This window comes from Poecilia mexicana, unplaced genomic scaffold (genome assembly GCF_051168715.1).
Source record: "Poecilia mexicana isolate PSO_F unplaced genomic scaffold, ASM5116871v1 scaffold_21, whole genome shotgun sequence".
Taxonomy (NCBI): Eukaryota; Metazoa; Chordata; class Actinopteri; order Cyprinodontiformes; family Poeciliidae; genus Poecilia; species Poecilia mexicana.
In genome coordinates this window covers 13,395,296-13,408,999 of record NW_028263390.1, presented here as the reverse complement: position 1 = coordinate 13,408,999, position 13,704 = coordinate 13,395,296, and the positions used below count along the sequence as shown (strand labels likewise).

Here is a 13,704-nt window from a genome sequence, read left to right as displayed (position 1 = left end):
AAATTTTCAATATCTCAAGATAACAACCTGGAAGTTAAAACTTGGGCAAAAATATGACTTCCTACTGGCTAATGACCATAAGCATACCACCGAATTGGCCCCAAAGTGGCTTAAGGACAATAAAATCGGTCTATTGCAGAGGCCGTTGAAAAGCCTCGATCTCAGTCCTATTGGAAATTAGTGGGAAAGAATGAAAATGAAAATGAAAAATGAAACGCATTTTGTGTCTGAGCCTTAAAACCTGAATCAGTTAAACTAGTAAGGAAGAAAAGACCAAAATCCCAGCAAATTACTCAGAGAATCTAATGGAAGGAGAGCAAAGACGTTTGATCCAAAAAATATCACTTAAAGTCAATGCTGCCAAATTTAATGTGTGGAAATATTTTTGATGTAGAAGAAAGTTATAACAGTATGTAAAAATAATTAAATTATTCTGGCATTTAGCCCAGATAAATGCTTGTCTGGGTGCTTTTCTAAAACAGGAAACTTTAACTCTAATTTTATGTAAGATGACTGGTAAAAATTTTTTTTTTTTCTATTTTTGCAGTCTATGTAAACATCTGATTTCAGCCACATGTGCTTCTAGCCTTAGGACAATGACTTATGTCAATAAAAAGGGATGCAGTCAGTCCTACTCTGTGACTTAGACCATCCATTAAGTTATTTGTATGCCCCCACACTGTGCCTTTATGACCCTTCACTCTGGGTGATAATTGTCATGGATGCGTCATTAAGCAGGCTCACATCTCCATTCACACCATCTAGCAGCAGCAAAGTAACATGGCAACCAGCGAACTTAGCAGAGCACTTCCTAGCACTTACTCTGCAGGGCTCGTCAGACATTCAGTCACACATTCTGCGCTCAGATGAGATACTATAAGTATCCTATATATGTGCACGCGCCCCCAAAGTTCCCCAATGAAGTGTTGACATGCACGACAGTCAATGGTTTATGAGGGTGCAGCTTCTGACATTAAACCAGAAGCTGCAGCAGTCACACAAGCACATGTGTGAACACGAGGAAGCTGGAGATAATGGGAGTAATTATATCAAATTTTATTCTAAGGCAACAAAAGCATATTTTTCCACACGTTTTCCCCCCCCCCTTTTGCCAGTTCAGTTGCGTGAGTGAATATCCAAATAATTGTGATCACATTAAAACAATTAACTTTTATTATCTTATCTAAAAATACTGCACACAGTTAACATTTTATTCCAATTTAATTATAGTAAAAGTCATTCACATGCTTGGCCATGTGCTTCTTTACTCCTCTAAAACATATCTTGGACTTGACAGGATACCTGCTGACCCCAGTGTCCCCACTGAGGCGGGGGTCGGCTGTCGAGGCTTTATGGTTAATTTCCCTTTTTTCCCCCTTCTATCTATCTCTCTGGGATAAGTGAGGGAGTGTACAGTGAAAGAAGGGGGCAAATCCCTCTTCTATTCCCTATGGTCTGCAGATTTCACATGGCTGTTGCTTGTGCGGACATTGGCGGCCTGCGATTGGTCCCTCATGTCGCAGCTCCCCTTGTGAGTGACAACGTGAGCTGGAAATCCAAGCCACAAATCATATGTCTGGGCAGCAAACAGAAGCTGTACAATGTGACGGACAGCCGGGTGGAAGTAAAGTGAAATATGCACACTTCAATCTGTTTGCTCCCCTTTCAGGATGGGAAGGTTATAGCAGTGGTCTCTACTTTAAAACGTGAGAGTAGTTTAAGTACTGATATTACCACCGCCCTGGGTAGGATTTCAACAGCTGGTGATCTCAAACCACTGAGAAAAATCTTTTGTGACCATAATAGCTCACGGCTAATGAACAGCAATCAATCGAATGCCGCAGAAATTACACATTCCACCTTGCCCTGTTACACCGCTCAAGTGATATCACAGGCGGAGCGGATAAAAAGATAAATACTTCAAGAATGCAGAACATTTCCTGTTTGCTTCCTAAATAATCCACAGAGTAAAAATGCCAGTTCTCTAAATAACAAAGGGAGGGATTTTATTTTTGTTTTTGCTTTTTTTTTTTTTTTTTTTTTTTTACAATGAGCAGACATATTTGAGAAATCAAAGTTCAAGTGATCAAGTACATCTAATCTAAAATTCACAAGTGGATTAACCACAGAAAAAAGTTTAATCTTAAATCAATATAGCCATGCATCCATACAAATAACACCAGCAAATAAAAGTCAGTATGCTTGGGAATCAACTCAATTAACGTGTATAGTGAATGTGCTTAAAATTGAGTGAAAATGATGGAACCATCAGGGTTTCTGTCAGTTAGTGTTTTTTTTGCACAATTAAGTATGAATAACTTTTTAATTTATCCTCAACGTAGATAGTAAATTAAGTATAACATTAACATTGCTATGCGAACATAAGCAAGGTCATCCTGCTTTAATCACCATCTGTGAATATACATTTAAAGCTGTTTTTGTCCAGGTGTTCCTTTAATAAACAGGATGTTTGGTAAGAAATCATTTTTCAGCTTTTTCAGTAGGAGAGTGGTAAATGAAAGTTACACTCCATCTAAGAATTTGAAATGCTGTGCAATTATTCTCCAGAGTTTGTCAGATTGTTTGACGGTTTCAGGGGAATCATAACTGTGTTCAAGTACCTACAGTGTGAATCCAAAGCATAGGTGGGCTTTTCTTCGTGTTGTCTTTGTTCCAGAAGGTTTTGAGAATTAAAAGGTTTGCAGACTTGAACAAATTAAACTGTTCATCATACAAAAATAAGGAAGAAAACCCCAATTTTTAAACGGTCCAAAAAGGTATATGCTCTGATAGCAATGTTGTTGGCGTAGCTTAAGAATAATACAAATCGCTTTTGTAAATCAGCTTAAAAATACTTCAGTAATGTGCAAGCCATAAAAGTCCATATCTGTAATGTAAAAAGGGAAGTAAAGACATTATTACTAAACCTATATTCAATCTAACTCACCACTTAACTACCACACTTATATTTTGCAAAGCTGCATTATGTTCTGGCCTCACATAAAGGTGAGGACAATTATTGACATGGTTTAGTGGGGTAACACCTTAGCTAGGCTTCCCCTTCACATGAGATTTTGAATCTCAGAGGGACATTTCTGTAAATGCTTTATTACCTTAACCAGGTTGAGGATGATGATGGGTGATCCAAACCGCTGCAGCATCTGGTCAAAATGCAGGGCAGCTATATTAGCATATGGATCTGCTTGGTCCACTGTAAAAAGAGAGGAAAGAAAACAGAAAATAGAAGAGGATGAGATAGGATATATTTCAAGAATATGAAAAAAAAAATCCTTCTCTGATCAAGGTCGTTATTAAAAGAATTCAACATTATTAATTTGCTCCATATTTGGCAATATGTTGTCTTAGTGTGGTGCTAAGGATGTTGGGAATTCAGACATACAGTTCTTACAGTACTGCCTTTGAAGCATTTGGTTGACAATCATACATATAACCAAAGTCATAAAGAACAATATGTAAATAAGACATTTTTTAAAAATCCTTCCTGTAACAGATGGCATCACAGCTATACAGGAAGTGCAACAGTCTAAAATCATGGGGGCTTTAAACCATAACTTTGGCAAGATTGCCTCAAAATAACTTCCCCTAAGTGTAGTATGCATTTGCAGGAGAGCCAGGGGTTCACAAAGGCAGAAAACAAATGAAAAAAATTAAATAAAATAAAAACCTTATGGCAACTTATAGAAGTAAAATCAATCCATGGCTTTTATTTTTGGAATCTGCGCACATTTCTTTTCAAGGTTGAAACTTTTAGAGTCTGAAACTTAAGAGTCTGTGATGTCAAACTTCACCACAAGCTCTCCCTTCCCCTCCTTGTTTCGCGTTCTGTGCTGCGTGTCTTCACTTCCATTTACACTCTTCTGTTCATTCTAAAACCTGCAAAACATTACCTGTCTCCATCTGACACATGCTGAGCCGCAGAACTGCTATGTGGCGCGAAAATTAAGTGTGAGGAGAAAAGGCATCAAATAGGTCAGACTGTCCTAAGCGCCATTTCATGCAGTTGAATTTAAGTACAGCATCTTCCACATTAACTGCCACCCTTGGTAAAGATGTGGAAAATCCTTGGGACGAAAAAATAAAAAATAAAAATATTCTGCTGCAGCAGTAAACAAAGTGCTTCAGTTCTTAAACTGCACTGCGTTTGGAGATTATTTTTTTCTCAATAAACACCTACTTAGATGGTGTGTTTCCCATTATTTTCCATTTTGAAGTTAAGAGCAACAAGAGAAGGGGACTTCTTTGTCACATCAGATGTATACCTCATGTAAACAGAATGCCATGAATCACTTAATAAAAATTCCTTGACACTGATGAACTAAATTAAAATATATATATTTTTAAATAGAAACCGCTGGATCTATTTTTATTCTATTTACAGGACTGCACCAGGACAATAACTGTGACCGCTGGTGCAACTTAAAACTGACAGCTCAGTTTCCAACTTTGTCGTCCCTCATTTCATCATTTTTCGCCATTATAAATTTGATCTGCCTCTGCAGAGTTATTGTGCTGATAACGTCAACAACAGAGGGGCAGAGCAAATCATTCAGGCTATCAACTTCTCAATCATGTCGTCTTTAATCCAGTCATTACCCATTACATTACAGATGCAAATTTAGAGATTTTGCTTTCATTTTGAAAAAAGGACGAGCAAGAAATGGATGGTTATGCATTTACAGCCATGGCGCTGACCTAGATCTTTCTAACAGATGTCAGGCAGCAACAGGATCGGTTAAATATTACAACCGTGTTGGCTGTGGACTGGTCACACCCACTTCGACACACAAAGAAACTGTATGAAAGTACACTTAGTTAAGATTCTTCGCTTCATTTAAACACTAAATATCTTTGAGTTTCTTATGAGTCAAACAAAGACTGAAGCTGTTTCATAAGGACTAAAAGCCAAATAATTACAGTCCTGTCTTGAATAAGCAGCTCAGCTTTTTAATGAAAAGCACCAGCTACATTAGTAACCAGAGGCTTTGTTTGAGAATCTGTCAGTTCAGGTGGACAGCCATCTATTGGTAGGTTTGCAGGACTCGGTGAAATGTTCAAACTTTGTTTTATTACTTTATTGGCTAAACCGGCTTTAAACTTCTCCCTGGACTCCTTTCTGTGTTACTTGGTCTTCAGTTTATGAATACGTTTCACGCAGGTAGACTATTTACCGATTAGGTATTTTGTGACAGCAATTGGTTGCACTACATTCAACTGTTAGAATACAAACACAAGGAGCACTTTTTCTCACTTTTTATGATTAAAATATTTTAGCTGAAAGGAATAACATTCCAAAATATGAAAAACATTTTTAAAAAATCATTTATTAATTTATGGCGTCTTCAATGATAAGATGACCCCCAAAAACAACTTCGAGACTTCACTTGAATCAAAACCCGGTGTCAAGAATCCATAAATATATACTTGCAGTATATACAAACATATAGTATGAAATATAACCAGACTGTCCAAGGCATGGATTAGATTACCAAAAGTCATATAAGGACTTAGGATCAGAGGAGGACCAGGACAATAAGACAAGAGGGATTTTGAGGGTTATGTTGAGTGACTAAAAGTCATCTGAGGATGAAAAAGGGGCACAGCAGAGGAGAAAGGGATTATCAGTTGATACAGGCATTGTACTAACATAAGCCTCAGTGTATTTCTGTTGTTACGCACACGGTAAACCCCATCAGTCTCTAGTGTCATCAGTCTCACCCGATCACCTCCCATTGGTTGAGGTTATAGAGCTTTTATTCCATTTGGAATGAGATGGATACAAATATGGAAACCATGAGGGGGTCATCCTGCCCTTATCTACTGATCTTTCTAAAGATCAGTAGATACTTACGTAGGCTTGTACAGGAAACAGAAGGGCCTTTGTAAGAAACCAAAGTTTTATTTTAATGCAAAACTGTCATTTTCCAAACATGTTGTTTTAGGTTTTGAGAAGCAAAACGAAATTCACAGTGGCACTTTTTTTTATTATTATTTCCTGGGCCTTACTGCTGCCTCATAATATTTTAAAAACATAGCATTTGGAGATTCTAACTTATTAAAAAGACAAGTAGTCTGTGTTTTTTGTCGAGTAAAGCTGAATACATGTACACAAAACAATGAAAAACATTCCCTTTTAATAGTGCATGAGATGCCCATAGGTCTTACATCTTATGGGTGGCTTTGGCATCATGGTGGAAATGTCCTGAGACCAGTACAGTGGGACAGAACCTCGGACCTGGACGTACGAGGAGTAGCTTCCTGCTGTGAAAGACATAACCGAGGCATCGTGGACGATCTGTTCGGTCTCCACCTCATTAGCTACGTCCCCCTGAGGTAGGAAAGAAAAACTTAATTAAACCATAACCAAGGGATTAAAAAGGAGACATTACATACAGAGAGCGAATGTTCTTTAGCGCTTTATTGAAACGTAAAGAAAAAGATTGAAAAATCTTGGTACAGCAACAGCTACAGTATGTGCACTGACAATGCTCTTCAGAGATGTCTTCAGAAATTGCCACAGTCTTGAAATTACATTAAGACATATTAGTTGCAGGACTATTTACTTCTGTAGCGGTGCAGGATAAAAATCCTCTTTCATTTTCATACAGAAAATGCAAAAAGCAAAGGTGAAGGGTGATATGGGTATTTTTTTTCTAAAATTAATTATGGATTTTCTTATTTAAGATGACTGCAACTATATTTACACATATCCATTCATGTTCATTCATATGTCCACAAAAATATGACTACCTGCAAATCCTAAACATTTTTTTTTTAAATTAAAACAGTCCAAAGCAGGAGAATGAAAAACAAAACATGTGCCTTAAGTTCATCCTTCCTTCCACAAAACACCCACACAGATACTCATGCATACTGAAGAAAGAGGCAGGGGATCCAATTAACCCCCTGTGATCAACCTGAGTCATCTCAATCATGCTGAAGGCCCTCATCTTTGCTTCCACTATCTATTGTCCCCGTTGCCGCGGAAACAGTTGTACCTCGCAGTTGGCACCTCTTTTCAGGAAGCGGGTCCCGGCGAATTTGCTGGAGCGCCTGGCAATGAGGGTGATGTGAACCGGTCGACCGTAGATCAGAAGCTCTGAAGTCAGTGGGTTAAGGATGAAATGAATGAGCACGCTGGCAAAAGCAAAACTAAAGTCTCAAATCTGAACATTCTGATACATCTGCGTTTTATGTACATCGTAACAAATCAAAAAAATTTCTTTTTTTTTTTTGTTTGTTATTAAATTTAAAAAAATTAAACTCGCATTACATTGGTGCAAAGGGGGAGATATTTCAACTGTTCATTTTTTGTGTGTGTTGATGAGTTGCGTTTTACATATTATTAAATCAAAAATATTTTTAAAACTGAAATTTCATGTTATTCCCATATTGCTGTCTAACATTAAATAAAAGGGAAGAATATTGAATATTAACCGCAGTCAGAAAGGTCATAACTAAAAAGACTATTAATGGAAAGTTAAGTGGAATCCTGGTAGAAAAATGGTTGTTTGCAACTGAGATGCCGATGGCATAAAGGAAGCTATTTAAATTGCTGGACAAGGCATGGACTTTGGCGAGGGTCAGAGCCACTCCTGAACCAGAAACAACATCTTGCTTTGACCAAAGAGTAAATGAAATGGGCTGCTGCTAAACTGTCCAAATTCCTCTTGTCTGATGAAAATTGCTGCACTTTGTGGGACATCCATGTCTAGAGGAAGATTGCAAAAAGAATGACTTAAAGTTTCTTGATGTCTGATATAAAGTTTCTACAGCCACTGGTGATTTGGGGAGTTCTGTTATTTGCTGGTGTTGGTCCACCATATCCAAAGTCAGCACAGCCTTCTACCGGGACATTTTAAAGTACTAACAAGATTTATTGAGATGCTGATCTAATTTTCTAGAGAAAAATACCAATACATCAATTAATTATCATGAAACTTCTGCGTTAGATTAACCATCAGGCTTGTCTGACTCAAACCCTAAAGGAGAATCATGTTAGATATGATAAAAGGAAGATGAGATACTCCAGACACAACAATGCAGACGACCTGAAGGCCACCGTCAAAGTAAACTTCACTAACAACTCAGTGCAGCCTCAGAATGATTTCCTCCAAGCCACCATTGATGCCATAAATCATTCAAGAGGCTACGCAACAAACTATAGAGAAAATGTACTACACAGTATCAGGACACACTTTTCAGTATTCCAATATTTGTCCCCCTTTTTTTTTAATCTGATATGATGTCATGCTTTTATTAATGTTTTTGTATTTATTTTGTGTCTTGTAGTCATAGAAACTAGCATATTATTGTGAAAGCGAGTTACTTAAGAAGTGGATGCATTTGACTGATGATACACAGAAGGAGGAGGGGTGTCAAATAAGCAACACCAACAAGATTAGGTAGTGTCTTTTCTTGCACGTTGTTTTTGGAGTATGTACTTTCCTCATGTTTCATACTTTTAGATATATCCAATCTACTGAATCTTGCTGCATTGCACCATCTGGCTCTCTTCAGTCAATCAATCAAATTTTATTTGTATAGCACATTTCAGCAGCAAGGCATTTCAAGGATGTTTTACATAATTAAAGAAAAAAATAAAAACAGCATGTGACATTGAATAAACAGTAAGAAAGAGAAAGAGATTTTGAAAAAAAAAAAAAAAAAAGGTTAAAAAAAGATAAAAAACATACTTTTGTTACGGAATTTAAGCACCTGTCATCGCCGGACTCCGCCGTCCGTTTAACACGGGTATAATCCAGGCCCCGTCGCCTAACAGGACAAGGTCTCCAACCTTGCAGCACCAGGCTCCGTCCACCTGTCACACTCTTATTGTCACACTGAAACTCCAGTGAAGGCCAAGCAGTTTCGAGGAATCATCTAAACTCACCCACACGTTGTCAGCGTGTGGCAGCACAAACTCGCGTGTGAAATAAAAAAAATAAAGAAAAAAAAATAGGGATGTTGAGAAAAGTACTTACTCGCTTATCAGAACTACAGAGCAAACAAAAGATAAAGGGTGGCCTAGAAATATTTATTTGTTCAGAATCAGCTGCAGCTGAAAATAATATTAGTAAAAAAGTGACATATTTCACTCGGTTTGATATGATTTGTGCTGAAGGTAAATGACTTGAAATTTTAATCTGAGCCTCAGGCAGACTGCAACCCGAATCAATCAGTCTCCTAATGCTTTGTTGGAGTAAATCATGAATCATTATAACAAAAGCTGTTCACAAGTCGAGAGAAAATTATTCATGTGGAACCAATTTAGTGATATGCATCAAGAATATATTTACTTAAAAGACTGGATTAAAATGTACACAAGCTTAGGTTTTAATCAAAACACTGACTTTCCCTTCGGTCTTAAAAAAACAAAAACAAAAAAAAAAAAAACATGCACAATTAACTTGCTCCCAGCCACTAACAGAAGGAGAGGTTATGTAATCACCAGTGTCTTTACACCTGATAACTTTTGCCGAAACCCATCAAATGTATTTTGCTTCAGTTTAGTTACCAAATCCTGCAAATTTCACTCTGACTCCCACGCTGGAGCTCAGTGAGATCCACGTGCTCAACAAAGAGAGAAATTTGGACAAAAGACAAATGCAACTGTGTTTGCTGGGTATGTGTGTTCACGTAAATCCTCATTCAAAGCCTCAGAAAGGGACTTTGTGTGTTATTTATTACCAATATACTTTTACGTTTTTCTTAACAATAGTAGAAACAAAGGAAACGTTTAGCTCAAGAAAAAAAAAAACTTCTTAGAGAAATCAAAAGAACAAAAAAAAAACAACCACCAAATAAAACTACTCCGTTGCTTAAAAAAGGATACTGGACTGGCCACAAAAGCCATGGATTATGTACATGAGCCAGTCAGGATGCACAATGTCCTTGATCCGCTCAAGGAGCTTTCCGTTCCACACGTACTTGTAGTACGGCTCGTTCTGGAGACCGTAAACCACTGTGGCGGAAAATCAGAGCACACAAAACAAGCGGGTCATTTTACTGACATGGATTCAGTCCAAATAATGTTCTGGAAAAGTGCATATTTAAAAGAAAATATGCATCATAAACTAGGAAGTGCATTTAAAAAACTTACAAAGGTGGTGCAAAATGAAATGTGTGCGCGTTGCAATATAAATGTAATCAGTGGCTTGTTAAAAAATGCAAGTTGTTTTTTTTTTTACATGTACATCTGTTCTGACCAGTATCTATAAGAAGACATTGAGCTTAAAAATGCAACAAAGTATCATAAATTACAAAATTAATGGTTGCGACTAAAGAAAAAAGTTTTTGCAATTACATCTTGCAGGTTTACTAAACAATTTACTACACATCCAAAAGCAGTTTTTTTTAATGCAATTTAAGATGCACTGATAATTCACAGTTCATGTCTGTGTTATTATCCGTTTTTCTTTTATGTTTGACATGTCAATTATATTTAAATTAAATTAAATTATTTCCCGAGATACTGAAACGACCTCCAATTTAATTATTTTACAATCATTATATGCTTAAAATAGTTAATATATTTCCAATACATTTGTTAATATCACATAGCGGATGTTTTGCTTTTTTGTATTGTGACCAAAGTATGCTTTATTTCTCATTCAATTAGCCTTTTGAATGACTCTTCCTTCTTTTCCGGCTCTCCTCCATCCAATTATTCTTGAAGCAATCTTCCGCCTTTATTCCGCTGGCCTTGTCTTGTGCGTACCAGTATGACCTCAACATAAAAACTAAAAGAGGCCACCCAGGCATACTCGAGGCAAGACATTCAACAAAAGTGACAGTGATTCACCTCTGCTCACCTTGTGTAGGCAAACCTTCGTCCTCAAAGATGTCAAAGCTGTCCTGCTTGCCCTGGGTGTGCTCCTCTTCCTTAGTCAAGGGGGGCGCCGCCGACCACAGTTCGTAAGGTCTCTGCAGCAATGTCAGGTTGTACTGCAATGAGTGGCTCAGATCGTAGCTGTAGCTGCAGGGCACAATGGCAGTGTCATGTGAAGAAAGAACAGGCTGTTCAGCCCCGCAATTTACCTTCACCCATTTGCTATCGCTACAGAAATAGAGATTAGAACAGTAAGAAATATCGAGCACGTTTTACATCAGACAAGAGTGACTTGTTAACTCAGCCGAAGAAAACCTTTTAAAACTGATGTGAGAAAATTTCATTCCTATCTTTAGACTTCAAAAGCTCAGAACAGAAAGAAATAAAAATGTCCATTTGCTCCTCCAAAAGACACCACCTTAATACGTTTGTGATCCACCTGTCTTTAATAAATTGGCAGATATGCATTATTAAATTATACAAGTTCTACTTAATGAAAACAGATTGAGCTACTTTTTTTATTTTAAATTTTGAGGAGCATCTTGTTAAAAAAATGGAAAAACGATAAAATATATATCTTTTATTTTATGTTCATTCAAACAGTTGAGTCAAAGATTCACTCGAGATAAACTGCAACTAATTTGTTGAAATTAAGACTCAATCTTTTTTTGACAAACTAATAATGCGTATTGCGCTGGATGTGTAATTTCTCTCAAATGTAAACCTAAATTCAAGAAGGTTTTTGACGTAAAGAATTTAAACTCAGGTTTCTCGTACCTGAAGTAGAAGTTGCTGGAAAGGTCCACATTCTGAAAGATTCGCACGTACCTGTAACATAAAAACACAGTCATCAACTTAGCCGTCCCAAATTTAACACAATGACGAGCTAATGTACTTATTTACAAGCTTCAGTCAATAACCATCAAATCTGATATCATCATGCAGGTCTAAATGTGGATGTCCTGTTGGATCTATGAAGCATACCTCTTATGATGTTCCCTTGTTTCATATGGTGTGTGAGTTGTGGTGGATGCTTAAAGACGACCTAATCTTCAGAGGGATTAAAGCTCAGCAGAATAAATAAGAAAGTAGGTTGAACTGCAGCCAGTTGGATCCACTTACAGAATTTGGCATGCTGAGGTGAGTGAATCTTTATCAGCGCAAACAGTTCGTCTGAATACTGTACTACTAGATTAGGAAATGTCATCACATGGCTTGTTTCCATAACTTCTGAGTAAGCCTTGCTTAAATTCTTAGTAGTGAAGCATTTGTACTGTAGATGTTGTCACTTTTAATGTTATCCCCAAAACATATTGCTTAATATGGTGATAAAACCTGAAACCCATATCATCCGTTCTTAATGTCCATGATGAGGATGCTTGAGCTTTTCACATTCAAGCATTTTACATTTGTCATCTTCAACTACCCTTCTCCTTATTGGTCCTTTCACAACACAAAGTTGTACAGAACATACCTAGATCCTGATATGAATGCTTTCTCCACAAGAGGCAGTAGAAACAAATACTGATCTCCTCTAGTACAGGCATACAAAGATATTCTGAATCAATCTACCCACTTGTGAATCAAGTACTCTAACTCCTGTGCATTTTAATGTGTACTCCAAGTATGTTATTTGTCTTTTTAGTTTGCTGCCCTGAAAATGACCTCCTACGTGCTTATATTTTACGCATTGATCACAAGCGTTTCTCCTACTTCTAAAAAACAAACTTGGCCAGACTCGACAAATGCCATGCCACCTTCAAAAAATAAAAAATAAAAAAAGCTTGTTTCAGTGGTAACAGGATAATGTGGATAAATAAGCATATTCAGAGATCTGCACACACTCCGTGGAAGGTGTGGTATTACATCTGAACTATTTTTAAGCCACAGGGAGATTTGTTTTCTTTAGAATAACCTGATAAAGAGAGATTGGTGTCAAGAAGTTTCATCAAGCTGGAATTTAATTTTATTCATGACTTTGTCTGTAGGTGTGAATGAAGTAAAAAGTAGACAGAATGCCAAGGAAAGCATTTGATGCCAGGAAATGCCACAAGCAACCCAATTAGTAAATTGTTGCTTTGCTGTCTCCAACTTATCAAAGCATCTTAATGAACTCGTATTAATAAAGGCTTATTAAAACCACAGTTTAAGAGGAAACACAAATTTAGAAGCGAATCATGGTTTAACTTGGTGTTTAAACCAAAGATTAAAACAAATAACTTGTTTAAAGAAATATCTATTATATCTATATGATATTATATCTGCAAATATAAAGATATGAATAGGAAAAAATATTAGCAACTATCTTTTAGTATTAGACATCTTAATTTACACTCATTATATTTAAAAAAGCACAAAAACGGATGATGGAGCGATTGAGACAACACCTTGCTTCATCAGGATGTGAGACTCTAACAGAGTCATTGGGGATGTAGATCATGGTGGTGTCCTCAATTTTATAAATGGAGTGGCCACCGATGTCAGCCATTTTTCTGCGCTTGGTGATGAGTACAATGTAATACCCTTCGAGGAAACGCACAAACCCTGCAAAAAAGAAAAAGACAAAAGAAAAACAATAACACACATACATAAGTACAGGTTTCTTTTAAGGAACACGTTTATTTTACAAACACAAACTTTAAGGTAATATGTAGGGATTTTATGTGATAGACCAACATAAAGAAATGCATAATTATATGACTATAAAAAGTGTTGCAGTCATCTGTGTTCACCACTCCTTAGTTAATATATCGTTGAAGTACCTTTCTCTGCAACAACCTCTGCACATCTTTGGTAGGATGCAAACAGTAGTTTTTACTCTTTTGTTCAAGCTCAGCTAAGCTGGGTGGACAAAG

The 13,704-nt window shown here is 37.0% G+C and overlaps 1 protein-coding gene across 1 annotated transcript in view; it reads right to left on the bottom strand.

Moving 5' to 3' along the window:
• fig4a (FIG4 phosphoinositide 5-phosphatase a) overlaps positions 1 to 13,704 on the bottom strand; it is a 50,779-nt gene that overhangs the window by 31,456 nt on the left and 5,619 nt on the right. Inside the window, exons 4-10 of the mRNA XM_015013572.2 lie at positions 13,237 to 13,393; positions 11,627 to 11,677; positions 10,833 to 10,996; positions 9,854 to 9,982; positions 7,017 to 7,117; positions 6,184 to 6,346; positions 3,114 to 3,211 (exon numbers count right to left, since the gene is read on the bottom strand). Coding sequence (XP_014869058.2) covers positions 3,114 to 3,211; positions 6,184 to 6,346; positions 7,017 to 7,117; positions 9,854 to 9,982; positions 10,833 to 10,996; positions 11,627 to 11,677; positions 13,237 to 13,393 — 863 coding nt within the window. The remainder of the gene's footprint in view (positions 1 to 3,113; positions 3,212 to 6,183; positions 6,347 to 7,016; positions 7,118 to 9,853; positions 9,983 to 10,832; positions 10,997 to 11,626; positions 11,678 to 13,236; positions 13,394 to 13,704) is intronic.